This window comes from Pocillopora verrucosa, chromosome 9 (assembly GCF_036669915.1).
Source record: "Pocillopora verrucosa isolate sample1 chromosome 9, ASM3666991v2, whole genome shotgun sequence".
Classification (NCBI taxonomy): Eukaryota; Metazoa; Cnidaria; class Anthozoa; order Scleractinia; family Pocilloporidae; genus Pocillopora; species Pocillopora verrucosa.
In genome coordinates, this window is record NC_089320.1 from 15,343,445 (window position 1) to 15,364,174 (window position 20,730).

At 36.3% G+C, this 20,730-nt stretch overlaps 2 protein-coding genes across 2 annotated transcripts; one reads left to right on the top strand and one right to left on the bottom strand.

Moving 5' to 3' along the window:
• Positions 1–20: 20 nt before the first annotated feature.
• Positions 21–9,929, bottom strand: LOC131787551 (E3 UFM1-protein ligase 1 homolog). The gene is made up of 17 exons (XM_066171793.1): positions 9,672–9,929; positions 9,565–9,593; positions 8,787–8,884; positions 7,614–7,728; positions 6,988–7,118; positions 6,398–6,456; positions 5,913–6,056; positions 5,208–5,383; positions 4,856–5,032; positions 4,393–4,638; positions 4,139–4,240; positions 3,588–3,664; positions 3,070–3,221; positions 2,559–2,689; positions 2,003–2,083; positions 1,800–1,895; positions 21–922 (listed from the first exon to the last, which is right to left on the bottom strand). The coding sequence occupies exons 1-17, from the start codon at positions 9,889–9,891 to the stop codon at positions 542–544; spliced, it is 2,415 nt and encodes an 804-aa protein (XP_066027890.1). The 5' UTR covers positions 9,892–9,929; the 3' UTR covers positions 21–541.
• On the top strand, positions 9,902–14,330 carry LOC131787557 (BUD13 homolog). Its single transcript, XM_059104644.2, has 4 exons — positions 9,902–10,935; positions 11,443–11,680; positions 12,156–12,346; positions 13,408–14,330. Exons 1-4 carry the CDS (start codon positions 9,993–9,995, stop codon positions 13,581–13,583), a joined length of 1,548 nt encoding a protein of 515 aa, XP_058960627.2. The 5' UTR covers positions 9,902–9,992; the 3' UTR covers positions 13,584–14,330.
• Positions 14,331–20,730: the final 6,400 nt, after the last annotated feature.

Genomic DNA, 20,730 nt, shown 5'->3' on the forward strand with positions numbered 1-20,730 from the left:
CCACAGCCTACAACCAACGGTCCAGTGTAACTTCTTTTTTTTACAGCAGTTGACAACGTGACTTCTGAACCTTCTTCTAGCTAAACCTAGGATCCAATAATGTAACGATTTAATCTCTTAATCTCTTTTGTATGATAATGACCAAAATTCGACGCAGAATCATAAAACTACGTTGAAACTTGAAATGTTTGTGGATCTTATAGGCAGAAGGTACTAACAATACGCCACAAAAATTTTCAGAACGTTGCATGATTCCAATCTTTGGAGAAGTTGTCATGATACGAGCGTATATGACTACTTTTTCCTTAATTTTAAGTACAATTGCTATGTAAATTTAACATTTAAACTGTCGTTTTAGAATTTTGCCAAGTTCATAAGTAGATAGATAAATAAATGTATCTCAAATTTTACCATGAAGATTGAGGGCTAGTTTCACTGCTCTTTGTACGTGTACTTAAAGATGGTAGCGTGATACGACATTGCAAGATGTAACGCAACAAAATCGCTTCGTTTGCTCTTAAAAAAAATTGTTAATCTTAACTTAAGATTCGTCTTTGACTTTTTTTAACTCCAGTGCTATTCGCTTGATGTCTTCCAGTCCTTCTTCCAGTTGAGCTCCTATCGTTCTCTCTTCATGTTCATCCTCTTTTTCATGGTCGTCACCATTCTTCACTGCATTATCTTCGTTGCCGGACAGTTGCTTTATAACTAGTGTCATGTAGTGGTTTAATTTGTCGAAGTTTTCGGATGTTAACTTATCTTTGAGAAAGTTTATTATCTGAGGCACGCACCGACCTGGCGCATGTACCATGCAGTGAGTGTGGTGTTGGAATAACACCGCTGATGCTAGGTGAAGAGCCATGGCAGGCTCGTTTTCTTGACGTAACTGTTCCTGAAGAGCGCACCGATGCTCAACGGTCAGCTGCCTATAAAATTCAAATATAAATAAAAAAGGCCGCCACATCAGTAACAACATTTGATAAGAACGGCGTTAGACAAAAGTTTCTTCAGAAATTATATTATGATGATAGAGGGAGGCTTTTATTCCTGTTGGGCTAAATTTGTGATAAAGCTAGCTCTTGTTGAGGGAAATGTAATTGTTTGAACTGTGTAGGAAACACAGTAGCTCTCTGCTGCATCTACATGTAGATAGCATAATAATGGAAATGTACAAACGCTCTAGAAATAATAATATTATTTTTATTAACATGTAGTTTCTCCCTATAATATCAATATAGTTAGTATCCAGCAAAAATATCATGAGAATTCTTAAATTAATCCCGTTTGAGTTATCTTGATCTAAATGCCAAATTCTCATAACCAGATTAAAGAAAAATGTGTAGCAGTCAGAAGGGAGAATGAATGATAAGATCCTAGGCAATTATTGGATGAAGTTGAGCATGATATCATGAATTGTCAATGCTAAGGTCTGAGCTATCTGCTGTAGCCGAAGGATGAGTCAGATAAAAAAAGACATAGGGTTTGATAAATCATTATATGTGAAAACTGATATCAATAATTGTTTTAAAATATATTTTCAAAATAATCTGCAAAAGAAGACATTTCTTTCTGAGTTTGCACAAGTTTGATAATGCTACACCAAAGAGAGGCTTGGAAACTCAGCAGACTTTGAGCTAAACATGATAACCCAGTATCTGCTGCAGATGTTGAGTTATCATGTCAACTTCACTTGTTATTGTATATTGACTGTATGCTATTAACCAATCAGAATTTTCATAGTAAGTCTAATGTATACTAATTGGAGTTAAGGGTTAAGGCCCACAAGTGATACCCAAGACTTGCCTTTCTCTTTTCTTATCCAACTTCTTCAACATAAACTCGCAGTAGCCACTCCCACAAATTACATCAAACTGGTTAAAGAAATCTTCTGTTACCTGAAAAAAGTAGGATGTGAGAGACTTACTGTTTTGAAACCAGTAGACGACATATAAGTTTACAAAACAAGTACTGGTACTCGTCACACAAAATAAGGATGACAAACCTTTCCATTTAATGAAGAATTCAACTTGGCTACCTCAGCTTTTACTTTGTCAGGAAATTTTGAAATTACTTTCAGACGATCCTGTGTAAGAAAGAATCATCACTATTAATAATAGCTTAGTTCTTGTTAGCATACATACAGTGTAATCAAATGAATCAAACCAAGTGTAGTGAAAACTGAAAGCTTGCAAAGATGCACCTTTAAAAATCTGACAAAAACTAATAGATTATACCTAGTCTTGTGATGGAAAGTCTTATGAATATATAAGCAGTTATCATATTAAGTCTCGAAGATTTTCCTCTGATCTTAGCCAATCCAGAATAACTGTTCCACTTATGGAAATAATGAAATTCTCTATTTGAAAACAAGGGTGAGTGCAGAGCCTTCCCTATAAAAATATTTTTTTGACTCCCATGCAAACTATATGTATTTCCACAAGGAAATTTCAAATCTGGGATAATTCAGAAAGACAGGGTATTTTTAAGAGGGAAGTGTTCTGTTAAATTCTGACTAAACTGAACATGCATTAATGAAAGTAACATAATTACATCCATACCTCAGGAGTTAGAGTTGATTCATCATTGATTGTGATCATGTGGTCAGCAGCTAACAGACCCACTGCCTGGTTTACTATATCTGTACATACCGTTCGCAGAAGATGGCGGGACAACTGCACTTGTACATCATCTGTTAAAACCACACAAAACAAGACTCAATGTTGCTCACAGATCTGACCCAAATCTTGATAATAATCAGATCATCCTCATGCAGTTGATGGAGGTAAATGAAATAATTCACATGACAAAGGTTTCTTAAGAGTTACAGAACCCACCACAGATTTGGAATGGTTTCACAGTGTCTGTTACCATTTACCCTTTGACCCTGGGAGTGACTAGCATCTAATTTTCCTTACAGTGTCCCTTCCCTTCCCTTCCCCCCCCCCCCACCCTAACTGATGTTAGGGTGGGAAAGGTTTAAGTCCCCAGTCTGAGGTGGATCCATCAAAGCAAGAAAAAAATCAGCTGATCATGATTGGGAGTCAAAGAGTATTTTAAAAAGTCACTTACCAGAAAATAATTTGATTCCTTTGTCAAACAGTTTTGCATTTGCCCACAGCACACTGACTTTTTCTTGCACCTCTGAATGACTTTTACGTTTTTTGTCTCCTGTGGAAAGGAAGACCGACCGAGCCACCTCTTGGTAACATTGGGTCAGCGGTCTATTGGGTAAATAAAAAGCAACCAAACAATCACAAAAAAATACCTTCTAAAGAACAACTAAGCTGCATTATTCAGTATTACAGTGATGTTCTCAACACAAAGATGTGATTAAGAGATAGCCAGCATACAACAGTTCTTAGAGCATGGAATTCATAGCTTTCCTAAGCTAACAAAGCCCTGTTTTGTTAATTACAAGATTTCTGTGAAGTTTTTACCACCTCTGGAGTAATTGCTACAGTAAACAAAAGATGAAAATTGAAGATAGGAAATTAAAAAAAAATTAAACTTCAAAAATTTAGTAAAGTTTAAGAAAGATCCAAATCCTAAAGAAAATCTTGCTCTCTTTATTCTAAGTGATTCTTCACCTAAACAGGTAAGAAGCTAATTCTTCAAAGAGTTCCTCTGGACAACTTGGAAATCTTTTCTGTAATTCTTCTGATATCTACATTGAAAGAGCAACAAAAACAGGCAATGATTCGCAAAAGTATGCTTGAGTCAACCTAGGTTCCCTCAACTTTATTTGACTGCTGTAGTTGAATTTACTTCACTGCTATAGTGAGCCAAGTAACCAACTGGGGCTGGTTGTTTGAAAGGGCGTTACCAACAATCCAGGATTAAAAGCTGGACTTGTCCATGATTTCTCTTGAAATAAAGCATATATTAGGGTTTATGTTTTTAAGGGTTTTACTTGGCGCAAGACAAAACTGAAGGAAAAATATAAACAAGATTTAAACTGTCTGCAAAGCTATAAAACAACTAAGCTCTGCTGGGGTTCAGTTATTCTTAAGTGAGGAGTTAAAAAAGACAAAGGAACTAAAGAAAAAGAGAAATTTGAGGAAACTTCTAAAACAAAGAAAACAAAGATCCAAACAAGAAACACACCCATGTAGAAACAGAAAAACAAAAACACTTTTACCTCTTCAGCTGTCATGAAGGGTATATCAGATGAGCTTTGTTTAGGTCTGATGTCTTCCTCCACATCTTCATCTCTAGCTCGGTCCTTTTTCTTATCACGTACCTAAGGATTTGAATTTTTTTTTTTTTTTAAGAGAAAATTAGAATTTACCACTAAAAGTTGTGAATCCCAACACAACAAGATGCAAGGAAGCTGTGTATATAACTGCAATGATTTAAATGAAGTAAAAACAATCCCCTATTTACCACTCTCACCTTTTGAGTTTTACTTTCTCTTCCTCCTCTGCCTCCACCACCACCTCCACTACCACCACCCCCTCCTCCTCCGCCTCCTCCTCCTCCTCCGCCTCCTCCTCCTCCTTTACTACCTCCTGAGGCTGCCTTCTTCCGCCTCTCCTCTTTCTTGTTGTCCCGTCTGTCAGTACCTCCTTTGGAGGCACCCATAGAAGCCAAGTCTTTTCTGGTAAGCTCTGAGAACAATGCAGGAGCTTTAATTGCATCCTAAAAGAAAAAATTAACTAATCAGTTCATGACAGTATTCTAATAAACAGCTAACAAAAGGAAACCTTATAACTCAGAGTTCTCCAAGCATGAAAATACTAGGCAGTTAAAATGCAAAAAGACAAAGAACAAGTTTGGAAGCAACTAACATTAGATGTAAATGGCAAATTTCTAAAATTGACTGTTGTAACATTAAGGTTAAAGCTTAAATATTTACCGCTTTGGCTTTGTCTTGCATCAGTTGTTGGAAGGGATCTTTACAATCTTGAAGGAACTTTTCACTGACCACAATGCTCTCACAGAACACATGAGCTGACGATCTACCAACAGCCTTAAGACAATCCTGTAACAGCTGAGAAGCATCCCCTGGAGTGAATGGCGATGGAAGGAGAGGCTAGGAAAGGAGAGAAACTCTTAATCACTGACATACAGTGCAAGAGAAATACTTGTTTACAATACTGAGAGAAGTGCAAAAACTACAAAGTTCCCACAAAGTGAAGAGACATGTTTTTGGTATATTCCTTTAACTTATTAAAGAAAGAAAAATCCAAGGTAATCAAAAAACTGACCAGTATGTCAATCCATTCACCACTAGACAAAGCTTCATCAATAGCAGCCTCCACCTGGCCTTGTAAAGATTCACCCACACAACATGTGGGCAGAAATTTCACTGGTAACTTATGGAATCTTCTCTTTAGAAATTGTCTTCCATCAGTAATCCCAAGACGTGACAATGCATCATACTCTAAACAAAAAAAATTCTATTGAAGCATTTATTATTGCATAGAGAAAGAACTTCTAATTTCGAGGGAGAATCATTCTTAAGTACTACTCTTGAAAGAACATGGCATTTATTTAGTACATTATATATTCCTCATAGCCTTCTACTTGGAATTATTAAGATCCAGAGTGGGTAATGAGCTACTGTTCAAAACAGACGTCTATTAATTTATTTTCACATGACAAGTTATTTTTGTTGTTTTTTACTTGGGATCTCAAATTTGTCACATTCCTTTGAGACTAATGCTTTAGTTATCTTTTCGAACAAAACAAAGGATCATAAGATTAAATTAAAAAGGAGTAATGTTATTTCTTGATGGGAAATTTTACATATTAACCACAATCCCACTTAAGAGCAACTTTTGAAGATGCACCACACCATGAGTGTGCTGACACTCTTTTAAGTACTGGCAAATATTATAGGGTACATGATTTCTTGGAGAATAACATAATAAGATGTCACTTGAATGAAAAGTGTTGCTACAGTTACTCACCTACATATCCATTCTGATTGAAGAAGTCGTCTATCCAAGAAGTCTGTGTCTTGGAGTAGATATCTGGAACAAATACAGCCTTGTCTTGTCTCCCTTGTATACTTCCTGATATACGACCATCAGAGCACAACTGGTCTATATCCACTGCGAAGGAAAAACTGTTGTGGATGGCTTGTGCACAACACATTTCAAACATTGTCATCTCAAACATCCAAAATATTCTGAGATACTGCTGCACTCAGAGCACACCACAGAAAGAGTGTACAGCTGACTTACTTTAAGGGGAGTGGGTGTGTTTAATATTTCAGCTAGTATTGAAGCTACCATGCCCATTGCTGGATTGCTGAGAGTCAAAAACAATAAGGGGGTAGAGGTCACAGAAATAAAATGCCTGTGCCAAATCAAATGCTGGGGCTTCACTGAAAAGAATGTTTAGTTCTTACACCTACTAAGCAGGGTTATCACAAAGACAACTAACCACTTACTATAAAGTAGCTTTTCTTGAAATCCATACTGAGCCATAAGACTTGATATAGGTGTGGGCCTAAAAAAAACAAGGCTTGGTGAAATACCCATAACTAACATCACCCAGTTTACTAGTTTATCCATAACCTGATGAAGAAAAATTTAAAAACAAACAAAAGCAGAGAATGTATCGAGACTAAGTCATTAGGAAGATAACTTCTTCTCAACATCAGAGTTCACTAACTTTCCTGTCGTGCTTCTTTAATAAACAAAATCCAGATTTTATTCAACAAAGCAAGAGACTAAAAATTGTCCATCCCTCTTAAACTCATTCAATAATTTATCCAACATCTTTCTTTGAAACTGATGAAATGACAAAATCTTTTGTCTAATGAATGCAAAACACACGAAAAAGGAACATTGGAATTCCTGCTATGCAAGACTGATAACATTTTGTAGGAACTCAATGCCATCAATTCTAAATTTTTGTATTATTTACTCTTCACATAGTAAGACTTGTCTTTCAGATGTTGATCATGGAACTTTTGGTTAGTGAAATACTGAGTTAAAAATCAATAAAATTGTGTTAATTTTTCATTAAGTGACATACTTTGTGACAGCACTAAACACTCCTCTGATGCAGGCCATCTGCCGTGCTACAAATGCATCAGTAAACAGGACACCTCTTTCCAATTGATCAAGTTGTCCATGAATGATTGTCCCTAATCTGTTCTCAACAATCTAAGGTAATCGAAACAGAGTAATCTCTATTTTGGTGAGCTAAAAACACACTTAAACTACTTTTGACTCACGGGAAAGGGACAATTTCTGTAAATTTAATCCTTTTGACCTCATGAAATTTGTGATCAGTAACCTTCTGTTTGTAACCCTTCACTATTTTTGCAAATCTTAAAAACTCCAAGAGTATACCAGCAAAATCAGTTGATTAATGGATACATCAGACATAATTTTGTAATTGTTGTTTCTAACTTGAGGATAGGTTTCACAAGCTCAAACAAGCAAACAGAAAAGGCCCTCCTACACCCTCCTATATGTGCACATGACAGCTGGCACTCATAATTGTGTCACTATGAAATCCTGCCTCTTAAAAACACTTGATGACTCATAGTTGCTTACAAAATCACTTTATATTTTTGCAGCAATATGGATCTCATTTTCATTATGTTCATCAAATTTGTAGCACATCCATAGGAAATAATCTGTTGCATAGCTCACCTCAAGTAGGAAGTCAGTGGAGAGTGTAAATGTCTTGCTTAACTCTGAGATAACAACTTGTCCAGACTCTTGTAAAGTGTCGTTGATCTCTTCTGCAACTTGGTCTAAGTAGTTACTGTAATCCAAGAAATTACAGTTAAAAGAATGTTATTAAGCTGTTAGGATGGCTCCAATCTCAGAAAACAACTGTTTGAACACTTCCTCGTTTATGCAACATTTCTCTTGAAAAAACAATGTAATAATGGTAACTTTTTCCCCCCTCCTTACGATCAACATTGCCTGGCTGGTAACATGCAGTTATAACTGTGTAAGGGTTGGGGAGGGGAAGGGAAGGGACATTTGGAAGGGATGAAGGAGTTGGAAGTGATTTGAGGCTCCAAGATCTGTTTGGCAAAGGTGCTCTATGAAATGAAGAGTTGTCAAGTAAAGCAATGATCCTCACAGATGCTGCAATTTAAGCAATTGCTTCATAGCTCAGTTTGTAGCACCCAACTAAGTATCTGGGAAATTTAGTGTTATTAGCTGAGTTTATAAATTAAATTGGCCAATGTAAAGAGTTTAAAGGCTGACATTTCAAGCGTTAGCCCTTCATCAAAGTGATAAGAAGAATTGTGGGTTGTGTGTGGGTATATATGTAAAAAATGGAGCTACACTATTGGTGGGAATATGATGAAAAAAAAATAAAATAAAGTAGTTGAATTAAAAGCGCTCATTGATGCTGTGGGGATTAAAAGAACTGATTTGCAAGATAAATTTTTGTTCTAGAGTTTTTCGGCTTTCTGATATGGCTAGATGTAGGGAAAGACCACAAACTGCCATGTGCTGCTTAGAATGATTTGGGAGATTAAAGATTAAGTATCTGGGGGGTGTGCATTTGAATCATTTGAATCTGACAAAGCCTGAATTTTTTTCTTTTTTTCTTTTCTGCAATTTCTTTCAGTAAATTGCATCTCACCTGCAAGGATAATTGCTTTACTTGATTTTCATTTGGAGATCAAATGAAATTAATTTCATCACAAATGAGGAAGTTCAGTGTTTGATAAAGTTTTTAAAATCCCATAGTCCAATATAGGGATCTCTGTTACCGAAATATGTCTGTAACATACAAACAATCAGCTATTATGCTGTGAATCACCAATTTTTTCAAATAGTAAATGTTAGTTTCATTCTTACTTGTCAATAAGTTCTCCTTGGATGACAATCAAATTTTTGTCATGTTTGACAATTTCGGCAACCTTATTCTCAACATGGGTCAGATCTACTCCAATAATCTAGCAAGAATCAAAATAGTAAGTGCTTAGCATCCTGCCAACTTCTCTACCATCTGAGGAAAGGCAACACAGGGCTGGTAATCCACAGAAGAAAGGTTAAGGATTTCCCCAGCCGACGCATCATACGAGTAAAAGCTTGATACAACAACCAAAAACATGATTGACATAATTAAATTAAAGGTGATAGATGTGGTTAAAATGTTGTTTTTCTTTATTTATTAATTAATAATAAGGTAACATAAGTGAATTGAAGCCACTTTGCATATGACATGTATGTAATATTCCAAGAATTGGAAAAGCTAGTTTTAAGTTTTCAGTTGCTTATAACACAAGTATAGTTCTCGCTTTCTTAGGATAATATTCGATGAGAGGTAAAAAATTAATTATTTTTCCGATGACAAATCTTTAAAAGCTCACGAAAGGCATGGTGAGTTAATTAAAACAAACATGACAAAAATGTACATTTCAGGAGAAATATTTCGGCTGGAAAATTTGCCAAAGAAATGAAAATTACTCTTAATACATCAAGGTTTTCGTTATGGCAACCACAAATACAGATTTTTAAGGAACTGGATGTAATAATTAAATACACGTCATCTTTTAAAATCGACACACGTGGATATGAAATAGAGAAAAAAGTTACCCCACTGAAATGGAAATTAAAGATGAAGTCAACGTACCTGCTGTAAGTCCACCAAATTAACTCTCCCTGAAACAGAAAAGTTACAACTTCACTAAGGATCGTTCCAAACTAGTAACCAAGAACCAAAGTAACACAGATACTTACCGCCGTGAACAAATAATTCGTCTTTTATCTCCCGTTCAAGTTGCTGTGGGGTGAGATATTCCTTGCCATCTGTCGTGTAAATAACCTCAACCAGTCCCAAACCGATTAGTTTCTGAACTATTTCGATGCAGTTTCTTTCTGAGAGTTTGTGAGCTGTGCTACTTAGCTGAGCGCGTTGAAAATCAGCCGCCAGTCGCTTTATTTCTTCCCAGTCAGCCATGATTATTACAATTTTCTTTCAGCTGATTGCGAGCCAGCGTTTTCGCAGCAGTGTCTCTAATAACATATGCGCCACCCTTTTAGCGCATCACTATTTTCAAGATGGCGGCCATTTCTAAGCAAGAGTACCTCAAGCGTTATTTGTCAAATTCCGAAGGTGAAAAAAAGAAGAAGAGGAAGAAAGTTCCCAAGGCCTCTTCAAAATATCCAAAATCTATCATTGTGGATGATGATATCGATATCAGAGATATCAAAGTTCATGATTCTGCACAAGACGTAAACGAACTGGAAGGCGATGTTGACGAAGCTCCAGCAGTTTTTGAAGAAGATGGTATCACAAAAGTATCGATAGAATCATTCAAGAAAAGAGAGGAAGACCAAAGAAACAAGTGGGCGCCGATAAGTGGAGCGACTCAGTCATATAGAGAGGAAGAGGATAGATTAAATTTTGAGAGTGAGAACCCAACACCACGAATGACAGGCAGAAAGAGACTGGATACACCTGACTTGTCTCCTCGACGTGGTGGAGGTGTTTACAGCTCAGACCAATCACCACCTAGGAAAAAATCTTCGCGTAGAGCTGAAAGAGATTCACCTTCAATCCATAATGGGAGGAAAGATGCCTCTCCCGCAGCAGATCAGAGTCCTCCAAGAGCGAGGCGGAGAAGGCATGATTCTGGTGATTCTCTACCAGAGCAGTCACAAGATCACAGTCTTGACTCACCACGGTTACAAGAAAGTCCCAATAGGTCTCCTGTGAGGAGACGTAGGAATGATTCTTCCGACCTTTCACCTCCCAGGTCGGAACTGAATAAAGAATTGGATCAATCACCGCTAAGGAAAAGAGCAAATAGTGACTCTGATCAGTCACCAGTTAGAAAACGTGCAAACAGTGAATCTGATCAGTCACCCCCTAGAAAACATGGTAATGGTGATTCAGACCCGTCACCACCAAGAAGACAAAAAAAACCTGATAGGAGAGACATAAGAACAGAAAGTGGGAAACAAAAGAGAGTGGATAAACATGAAGAAAGAATGGCTAGTGGTTAGTGAAACTGTGAAGTTTATTTCTTTGCTTTTGATTTTCAAGTTGCAAAGTTATACAGGTGTTGTGTTGCTGCAAGTTTAGAGAAAGCTCCATATTTTCTGAATTTTTCTAGCCATCTATAATCAACATAAACTTTGTGGCACAAACATATTCTTATTATTTTGAGATAAAGAAGTATGTCCTATCATCACATCATGAGCTTGGAAAAATTTTTAGGGCTCATGATCAGATGTAAAAAAGCAGAGGAAATGTCCATCAAGGAAGTATGAAAATTGATTTTTCCTGGACTCAGTTTTGTGAATGAACACTGGTCCAGACTTACAAGGAGAGAATGTGGCCAAGTATTTTAGAAACTAGATTTACATGTAGTTCCCCCTTTAGCTGGGGAATTTTTTCTGGTATTTGACTTGAAATTTTCTCTTTCATGTTAGAGGTTCTCAGAACTGTATGTGATCTGCCTCTATAAACTTTCTAGAATTATTTAACTTTTTTCTGCTTGTGTAGGACAGAGAGCTGGTCTTCTGAGTGGAAGTGACTTGAAGCGAGAAAATGAAAGGAAACGACAGAGAGAAGCTGAAATGTTTGCTACAATGGATCCAAGTATATCAGGTAAAGGTTCAGAAACAGTTTACCGTGATAAAATGGGAAGAAAAAAGGACATCAAGTTGGAGAGAATCAAAAGAAGAGAGGAGGAAAGAAAGGAGACAGAAGAGAATGAGAAATTTATGGAGTGGGGAAGAGGGTGAGTGTTTTCACTATGGTAGATCTGTGAAAATGCAAGCCCCAATGTAATCCCTAGTAAATCAACCCTCCCTCTAGAAAAATATGAAGGTATAGTTGGTTAATTACTTGCACAAAACAATATTGAAACTTTCCCCAGAGCAACAGAAATTGGCACTGCATTCAGATGAATCCATATTGGATGCAAGAAGTTGACCATTGAGGCACTACCATTTCACTTTAACTGATCATTCCCATATTTCCTGACCCTCCCAAAATCACCCAGTTAGTAAAGGATAATTACACTCCTGAGATCGTTTAATGTTATTTCTCCCTTCAAAAAATATTTGCTTTAATAAGAAATAGTGATTTTTTTACATTTGATCATATCGAAATCAAGAGAGAGAGCACTGTCAACCCCTTGCAACTGTAAACCTAATCTAAGCTTTCTTTTTTTTACCTCAACTACAATTTTTGCATTTTCTTTTTGTCAACAGGGTAGCACAAACTAGAGAAAATGAGGAAAAAGTTGCTGATTATCTACATGAAGTGGATAAACCACTGGCTCGCTACCGTGATGATGTTGACCTAGATAAAATGTTGAAAGATCAGGAAAGAGATGATGATCCAATGTTGGCTTACATGAAGCAGAAAAAGGCTAAACAGAACATAAGGGAAGGAAACAAAGGTGGGTATTTTTGGCCATTAACATGGATTTTGTTCATATGGGAACTTTCTGGGTATTCTCAAGTCTATCACAGAAGTAATTTTGAAATTTTTTTTTTTTAACCACACTGATTGATGCTTAAGGGAGAAGCATTTTCCATAAACCACATAATTGTTATCCCCATGGTGAAAAATTGTATCCGAAATTTGTGCTGACTGGAAAATGTAGTTTCAAAGGGAAGCAATGCTTTCTAAAATTGATCACATTATAGATACGGACAGCGATCTCCCCACACTAAACACTTTACACCCTAACATCAGTATGCATATTCTCCACACTGTTCTCTATACATTTCCTAAGGTGCTAACAAGGACGATTTGTTTATCAATCAAGAGCTTATTTAGTTGGTGATCATTTCCTTTTTTCTTGTGACCTTACTGTGTGATCCAGGGATGACATTGTAAAGAAAATTAGGATACTATTCACTCTCAGGGGTCAAAGGGTTAAGGTCACTCCACATGTACATTACCTTTAGTTCTCCCTGGTTTCAGTGACATATTTGTTTTTGTTTGCTTTTGTAATTGCTTAGGGTTAGTGCATTTTTGTAGATATACTTTGGGTTTGGTTTTTGTAATTCAAACCAAACATGATTGGTAAAGCCATCTAGGTTTTGGAAAAAAAGCACCTATTGATCGTCAGGTACTTTTGTCCCTTTAACCTTTGACCCCTAAGAGTGGCCAGCATTTAATTTCTCTGTACAATTTCACCCCTGAATCAAATGTTAAAGCCAGAAGAATAAAGGAAATGATCACCAACTGAAGAAGCCCTTGATTGACAAGCAAATTGTCCTTTTAAGCACCATAGGAAATGTATAGAGAACAGTATGGAATAAAAAATAAAAGAACAGTGTGGAATATGAATATGATGTCAGAGTGTAAAGGGTTTAATTTGAGGCTCACCTGATTTAAATCAAGTAGCATCAAGGATCTTTTTGTTTTTGCACTTTTGGACAATTATTTTAGTAAGCAATACTCAATGTTTTTTTTTACATATCTTTTTACTCCTTTTTTTACTTTTGACAGAAAAACCTGTGTACAAGGGCCCAGATCCTCCCCCAAACAGATTTAACATCAGACCAGGATACCGCTGGGATGGTGTGAACCGCTCAAATGGCTTTGAGAACAAACGATTTGCTATGTTAGCAAACAAAGCTGCTGCACAGACGGATGCATATAAATGGAGCACTGAAGACATGTGATTGGAACAGTACATCAGTTAAAACAGAGGCTATTTTTTAGTGCACAATGTACTTTTTGCATGGTTGGGTGGATGCCAAATGTCCAGCTGTCATGTGCATGTTTGATGTCAATGAAAATCAAATCTTAGTATAACACAAACCCAGAAAAGAATTAATTTATTTTTTAACCTCCCCTGTACCATTCTTGTGACACTCATATTGGAACAAAGTTCTCTGCTTTAACAGACACCTTGAAGATCAATCCTACTTTACTTCACTATTTAAACTAATGACCTGTTAAGAGATTTCCCTCACAGAACAGATTATTCACCAGTCAACAAAATGTGTTATAAATGAAACCAAATGAACCAAACTGTCTTTTGCGGAAATTTGTTTTTTTGAGGAAATTATGGCAGGAAACATTTTTTTGTACCTCTGTGAAAAACACAAATGTAAAATGTTTTCTTTGAGGAGTAAGAGGACTATAAAGTAGCATACATGGAAATTAAGAAATATCAGTTTGTTAAAAATTGCAATACAAGGAAAGTGAAGTGTAAAATTTGGTAGATAAACAGAATTTCAAAAGGTCTACACCTGAGCCATGTAGACCATCCAGCTGCAGCTTATCCCTGTGGAACCAAGTGACAGAGAATATTGCTAATCCTACTGGGTGGGAATCAAGTCCATTGCAGGTTAACACCTTCCCCCCCCCTCCCCTCCTCTTCTTATAATTGTGACACCAAATGGAGGCTGTTGTTTGTATCTTATTTGAAGGCCAATGTAATAAACTCAGCAGAGATCATTTTAAGGGGTGATGAAAGTCATGACAACAAGAGTATGGTTATTTTCTAGAGTATGAAGTACACGAGTATTGTATTGAAGCCTTTAGCAGGATGTGAATACAATCATGGTGGCAAAAACCACTTAAATGCATTTCAATTAACTGATTTAAAGTTTGAGACACTGACAAAAGATTACTTCAAAGCCAAACGTTACTTTCTTGACAGTACAAACAAGTCACACCCTTACTCTGGTCATAAATATAATCCATAAAAGCATGCCAGTGAAAACTATTAAAATTACTTTACAGTTCTAATACTTAACAAAGGCTAACTTCAGAGCTGAGCCATACAAAAGTGCCATATATTTTATGGATAATACAAATGAAATCCTTTGCTATATCCTAAACTTTTATCATTTAAAACCAAGGCAGCAAACACTAACAACTAATTAATAAGACTTAGTAAATATTTCTTTGCAGCAAAGCTATCTATGCTCTTGATATCAGCCTGAAAGAAATAAAAAGGAAACATTAAGTGAACTTGGATGAAGAACAACCCTGTATTCAAATGCCGTGTTACTAAAAAAGGTGACCTCTAAGAATGGGAGTTTTTGCATCAATTCAGCAAAACATCTATATAATGTGGTGACTTGTGGAATTGCGTCTCAAACATAGGTAATGGTACACAGGTTAAAAATTTTCTCCATAACAAAATTTATCTCAACTGAGTCATGTAAGAAGAAAAAAAACTCTTTCTGAAGTATGATCTTCCCATACAACTTTTTTGGGGTCCAGTTTTAGCTCGGGAAGAAGTGTGTGGGCTTAAAAATACTATTGGCCTTAAGTTTCCCAGAAATATGCATTGGTCAATTTGATCCTTCAAATTTGAAGATTGTTTCATTGAAATACCCTGCATAAATGCCAGATCTGATGGTTATTTTTTTCTAATTTGTAAAAGCAAAATCAGCAACAACTGTGATTTTCTACTCGTTGACCAAGCTTTAAAACCTAGACCTTGAGAACCCTTTCTTCCAAACCATTTGCTGATGAACTCTTTACCTTTAAAACCATCATATTGAAAGATGAAAGACTTGTATTCCATTTGAAAGACTTGACGCAGTTCAAATTCCCCACCTTAGCCAGCCAAGGTTCAAATTCCCCACTCCCCAGGCTCAATTGACAGTCAAATTGATCAGCATAAAAGTGAGCTAAGTTTAAAATTACCTTCTTTCTTTGTCAAATTTTGATGAGTCCAGTCTCTCTCAGAGGGAGCGTTGCTGAAAATGAATAAAACAATGTCACAAGTCACTTTTCACTGTTTCTTCAAAACATTCATTTGAGGGAGCAGAGCAAGGACACCTTGGCATGGTGTTTGGTAAGACTGAACAACTGATTAATTTGAGCTTTCTGTTGTGCACCCAGAGAATTTGTTCTTAGTTGACTGATCATCATGTTCAAAATTTAATTCCTTTGCTGAGTTATGAATCAATCAACAAGAAATCTGGGATTGTTAACCACCCTATATTTACTTGTAAATATGTTTCTTTCAGTGCTTTTTTTACAAAATTAGTCATAGATGAGCCTTTTAGGCAATATCATCTATAAATTATTCTTCATTTAAATTAATTATGTGACAAGAAAAAAATATTGTTGCAAAGGCAGTTGAGACAACAGTAAAATTCTTGTCCCTTACTGACTTAAAAAGCAGTCACAAAAGACTTATACCAATGAGGATTACCAAATGATGAAGCTTCACCCAAGGTCCTCTATAACTTAAACACCAAAGTAGACTTGATAAAAATACATAACCAATATGATGCTTTTGATTTTCACCCAAAAATCTAAGTGGTGGGCAATCATGAATAGATTTTTAAGATCTTGATCAAGTAGCATAAACAACATTTAATTCAAATATATAAAAGGTAATTTACCAAATTATTAGGTCTGTATTAGGTTACATTTGTCAATGGCTTCTACCATTTTTTTAAATTTAAATCATACATGGCATCATTCCACAACCATTAGAGTAGGAAATCAGATGAAACCAATTAAGTCTAATGAGGTGAAGGGCACAAACATTTGAATAACCAAAGCAAATTTATTGCCATTAATCTTTTTTTTTTTTATCTTCATTTTGCATTACTTTTTTGGTCAAGTAAAACAAATGTACCTCAGAAATGTTTTCTTAGTAAATGTTCTTTGTTTCTGATAATTTACCTGTGAAAGTAGAGACACAGCAGCAGTAAGGACAGTAGAACTTTCATCATTTCTAGTTGCTGTGTAATTTCTTCCAAGTTGAAGATTTCTTCAGCAATTATAACACCGCGTTGGTTTTCAATCTGTTTGAAAAAGGTTCAAGAGGAAGTTTCTTTGAATGAAGCAATCAGTGATTCCATCCAAAGGGTTTAGGTTTCAAAGCAAAATGGACCAAATTATAATAATAACATTAATTTCTCTGCAAAGAGATAAGTAGAGGAACTGCAAGAAAACAAGTGACAAGAATATATCTATAATGTTATTCTTATTCTATTTTGTGTAAGTTGAAAGGAAGAAAATTATATATCTATTTACTCCTGTTCTCAAAAATGCAACGATCCAAAAATATACATAGTGTATATCTGCCTTTTATTTTGTCCTCAAATAGGTGGAACATGTGGTTAATATATCTCAACTCAGACTAGCAATAAAAACATCAATATTACTCATTAAAATGGCAAAGTGGCCTAAAGTTGTGAAAAGAAATTTGAAAAAGTACACAACAGTTATTGTGATACTCTTTTGTTAAAATGTCGCTCTAAATTGTTCTGTACGAGCTGCAGCCTTGTTAATGACAAAACCAAAGGCAAATAGAGAGCCACAACAACCAAAGCTTCACACTTTGTCCGTTACAGAAAAGAATAGGAAAATCTACCCACTAGCACCAGGCGGGTATACTCGTTTGGATTTGTATCGCACACGTACATATATGTTACTTGCCGGTCCGTATGGTGAAAAACTGTGACCGAGGCCACAGTTTTTCACCATACGGACCGACCCTTAGCCGGTAAATAACATATTTATTTTTTTTAAACTCGACGAAATTCTTTCCGAGAGAACCCGAATGATTATGGGCTGTAAATACGGCAAGATCTTCCATGAACTCAACAATTTTTGAGCGAGTAAATGGTGGTTAAAATAGAGGTGATGCAAATTCAAGAGAGATGCCTCAGCTAAACATTTTCATTTTCCGTAACGATAAAGGTGATTTAAAAGGCTTCCAAACAAACTTTGAAACATTATTTTTACAAGTACCTGTCACAATCTGACACCTGTCAATTAGAGAGCGCGTAACAAAAAAATGCGTAAGAACATTTGAAAAACAACGGAAATAGTTTGGCAAGGACTGTCTCGACAATGTTTTCTTCAAAAACAGTCAATCATCTGATGGAAAGTATTATTCACTCTCATCGATGATTCATTCATGTACGAAGATTTACCTCTGTTCATTAAGTAAACGGCGAGGAAAGTAATTGTGAGTAAATTCAAATTTTTTATTTTGAAGTTGTGAGAGTTTACTCGTTTGTTTGCTCAAAAATTTCCTTCAGTTTCTGTGTGCAACTTACGGTACAAGCCGGAAAAACGAGATATATTTATGAAAAATGACAACGAAATTTGGGATGTAATCGGCGATTCACGAAGGTGTTACCATGGCCCGTGGGCAGGGAAAGGAAGAACAGAACGGGTAAACAGACAGGTAAAACAGACCGATCAGAACCAATCAGATTGCAGGATTCGTTACAGTGACCTCTTTAAAAAAATAATAATATTATCATGTTCACAATATGGTAAACTGTACCTCTTCATCCAAATCCTCTTGTGGGATTTTAGGCTCTGGATTGGGTCGACTATCCATCTCTGGAATCTGTAACAAAAAAAATTCAGCAAAATTCCCATGAAAATATGTGTGGGAACGTAAAATTCAAGAAAATCAAAGCTTTTTTTTTTCCTTTTGCATACTCATAGCTTCTATTTGATAATGGTTTCAAAATAATCAATTTTCCTTCTAGGTTATCGCATCAGAGGTAAAATTTTGCAAGTGGCTACTTCACAAGTAATCGTTAACGTGTAGAAAGTAAAGTTGGTGTAGCCCGCAAGGTCCTTCAAAGCGAGGTCGAGTTACATCACAGTGCGTGTGCCTTGTCTCCCTTTGTAAAATCACGCGAACTTATGGTTAGACTTGTTTCCAATTTTCGTTCAAAGGTTACACATTATATCACTTCTCATGGCTGAGTTACATTAGCAACAGATCCGACTAACAGCTTGGATTCATCGTGGTTTCTTCTGCCTCCAGAAAAAGGTAAATTGGAAACGATATGAAGCGCCAAGTTCGTACATCGTAAATGGTAAAATTTGGAACAAATTTTTAGAAAATTATGTACTTTTAGATTAGTGCGTATTTTTACACTCGAGGAAATGTTTGCAAGTGGAAAGGAAATGGGGAAAGGATGTGTTGCTGTTCACACAATTGGCGACTTTTTTGTTTTGAATGAAAAATACGACAGGCCTACTATCTGCGCAAAATTTTCGGCGTAAGAGAATCTTGTTCGTTCGCACCCGATCGAGTTCGCTGAATTGAACAATTTTCTTTTGGGGAAAATCATTTCATAAAAGGCTCTGTAGAAGGAAAATTTTCAAAATAACAGAGAGATACGCTCACCTGATAATCTGTGCGATTCTCAGGAAATTGGGGTCTGTCGGACGTAACGTGCAATTCAGTTACCTTCCTGAGTATCACTTCCTGAGTATGACACTTCCTAATATTATCGGGTCATGAAGTCAATGGAAGGACACGTGAGCGTGATAAATAAACCGCGCGTGGAAGTAAAAGACTGGGTTGCAGTTACTCGGTACTACGTGACCTCATTCTTCAGTAAGATTTATTGCCCATGTTTGCCTCTCTTCGGTGATAAAGTGATCAATCCAAGTTCCAAATCTAACACATGAAAGGTTAGAACCGATAGCCATAGCCCTCAGAGTTAGCGTGTATCCGACTGACTGTTGACAGATTTAATGAAACCATACTAACATTAATAAAACAAAACAAAAATTTACAATAAATTTAGAAGCAATTTACCGGCAATAAAAAGAGACGTATCACCATAAAAATGAAAAGACATGTTTCTGATCTGAAAGCGATTTTACCTACTCGTGATTCGACCATGGCTAAATTACACGTGTTAAATGTCGAAACGCAAGCTGACCGATAGCGAAAAGTATTATAATATTAATGAAAACATTTCTTCTGTTTTATAAAGTATGATATTTTACCTTCAAATTCAGGATGGATGAACTTATCTAAGTTTCAAAGTGTGCATATAGTTTTCAAGACACACATAATTTACATAATTTAGGCAGGCGTGAGTACTTTTCTGTTTTGAACATGGTTCATACCCCAAAATACTTCATTGGAAGTTTTTTCGAAGCCTTTTCCAAATAATATCCGTGATCGATTGCTCATTTCTCCTTTTCTACAGAAGACTCTCACATAGCAAGTGAACTGATCCGTCTTCCACTGTACATCAAAACTAATTCTCAGTAATCAGTTATTGATGAGGCTTGGTCGCGTCATTTTTCTCCTGAAAATTACTGAGTCTGGTAGGGTTGGTATACAAAGAAGATCTGATCGCCCCTCGCGAACTAGTATTGTATGTGCAAAAGCAGCGGTCTGTGTTAGAACTTGTCATACTGTGAGCAGTAAAACCATAGAGCAGCAGCCACGTGTACCTGGCTTTTTGTCCATTTCACCCACTCCTTTTTCATTCCTACCGCTTTCTAAAATTTTGTTTCAAAATCGAGAATTACGAGCGAAATTTTCCACATGGTCTCGCAATTTTCTTGAAGATCACACGTTTCGATGTAATTTGAAAATGTTACACAATCTCAGCTTTCTCCAGCCCTTTTTAGGGCAACTAAAGCTCTAGATTTAGAATTTCTTTACGTATACTTCTTAATTAGAAAAGTTTATAATGATACTTGTAGTTACCTGATAGAATCAAACAAATCCCAACGAAATGCAACTTTGGTCGATCTTACCATCGCCCACCAGCAAGAGTCCTTCAACTCCAATATGGACGAAATCAAAATTGAAGAGGCGTTCTATAGGCGTTACATCATAGTCACTACGGTCACATGAGTGTATAAGTAAAAATATTCGGTGTGTAGCCAGGCTTATTAAAAATTTTGGTAAAAAGAATTTAGCAAAGTTGACACTGGCCAAAAAATATATTGTTCAGGACGTTTCGGCTACAACTGTTTCGACTCAGCAAAGATAAAAATCAGATGTCTAACGGCGTCCTGCTTGGTATATGTCCACGATATATCCACGAGTGTCCACGATGTGTGATAAAA

Excerpts from the sequence above, each read along its gene's own strand:
- LOC131787551 (XM_066171793.1), bottom strand. The coding sequence starts at position 9,891 with ATGGCTGACTGGGAAGAAATAAAGCGACTGGCGGCTGATTTTCAACGC. Across the intron at positions 5,384-5,912 it reads CAATCAGAATGGATATGTAG|AGTATGATGCATTGTCACGT; the intron begins GTGAGTAACTGT and ends TTTTTTGTTTAG. Across the intron at positions 2,690-3,069 it reads AGGAATCAAATTATTTTCTG|ATGATGTACAAGTGCAGTTG; the intron begins GTAAGTGACTTT and ends TGGTTTTAACAG.
- LOC131787557 (XM_059104644.2), top strand. The coding sequence starts at position 9,993 with ATGGCGGCCATTTCTAAGCAAGAGTACCTCAAGCGTTATTTGTCAAAT. Across the intron at positions 11,681-12,155 it reads TTTATGGAGTGGGGAAGAGG|GGTAGCACAAACTAGAGAAA; the intron begins GTGAGTGTTTTC and ends TTTTGTCAACAG. Across the intron at positions 12,347-13,407 it reads CATAAGGGAAGGAAACAAAG|AAAAACCTGTGTACAAGGGC; the intron begins GTGGGTATTTTT and ends TACTTTTGACAG.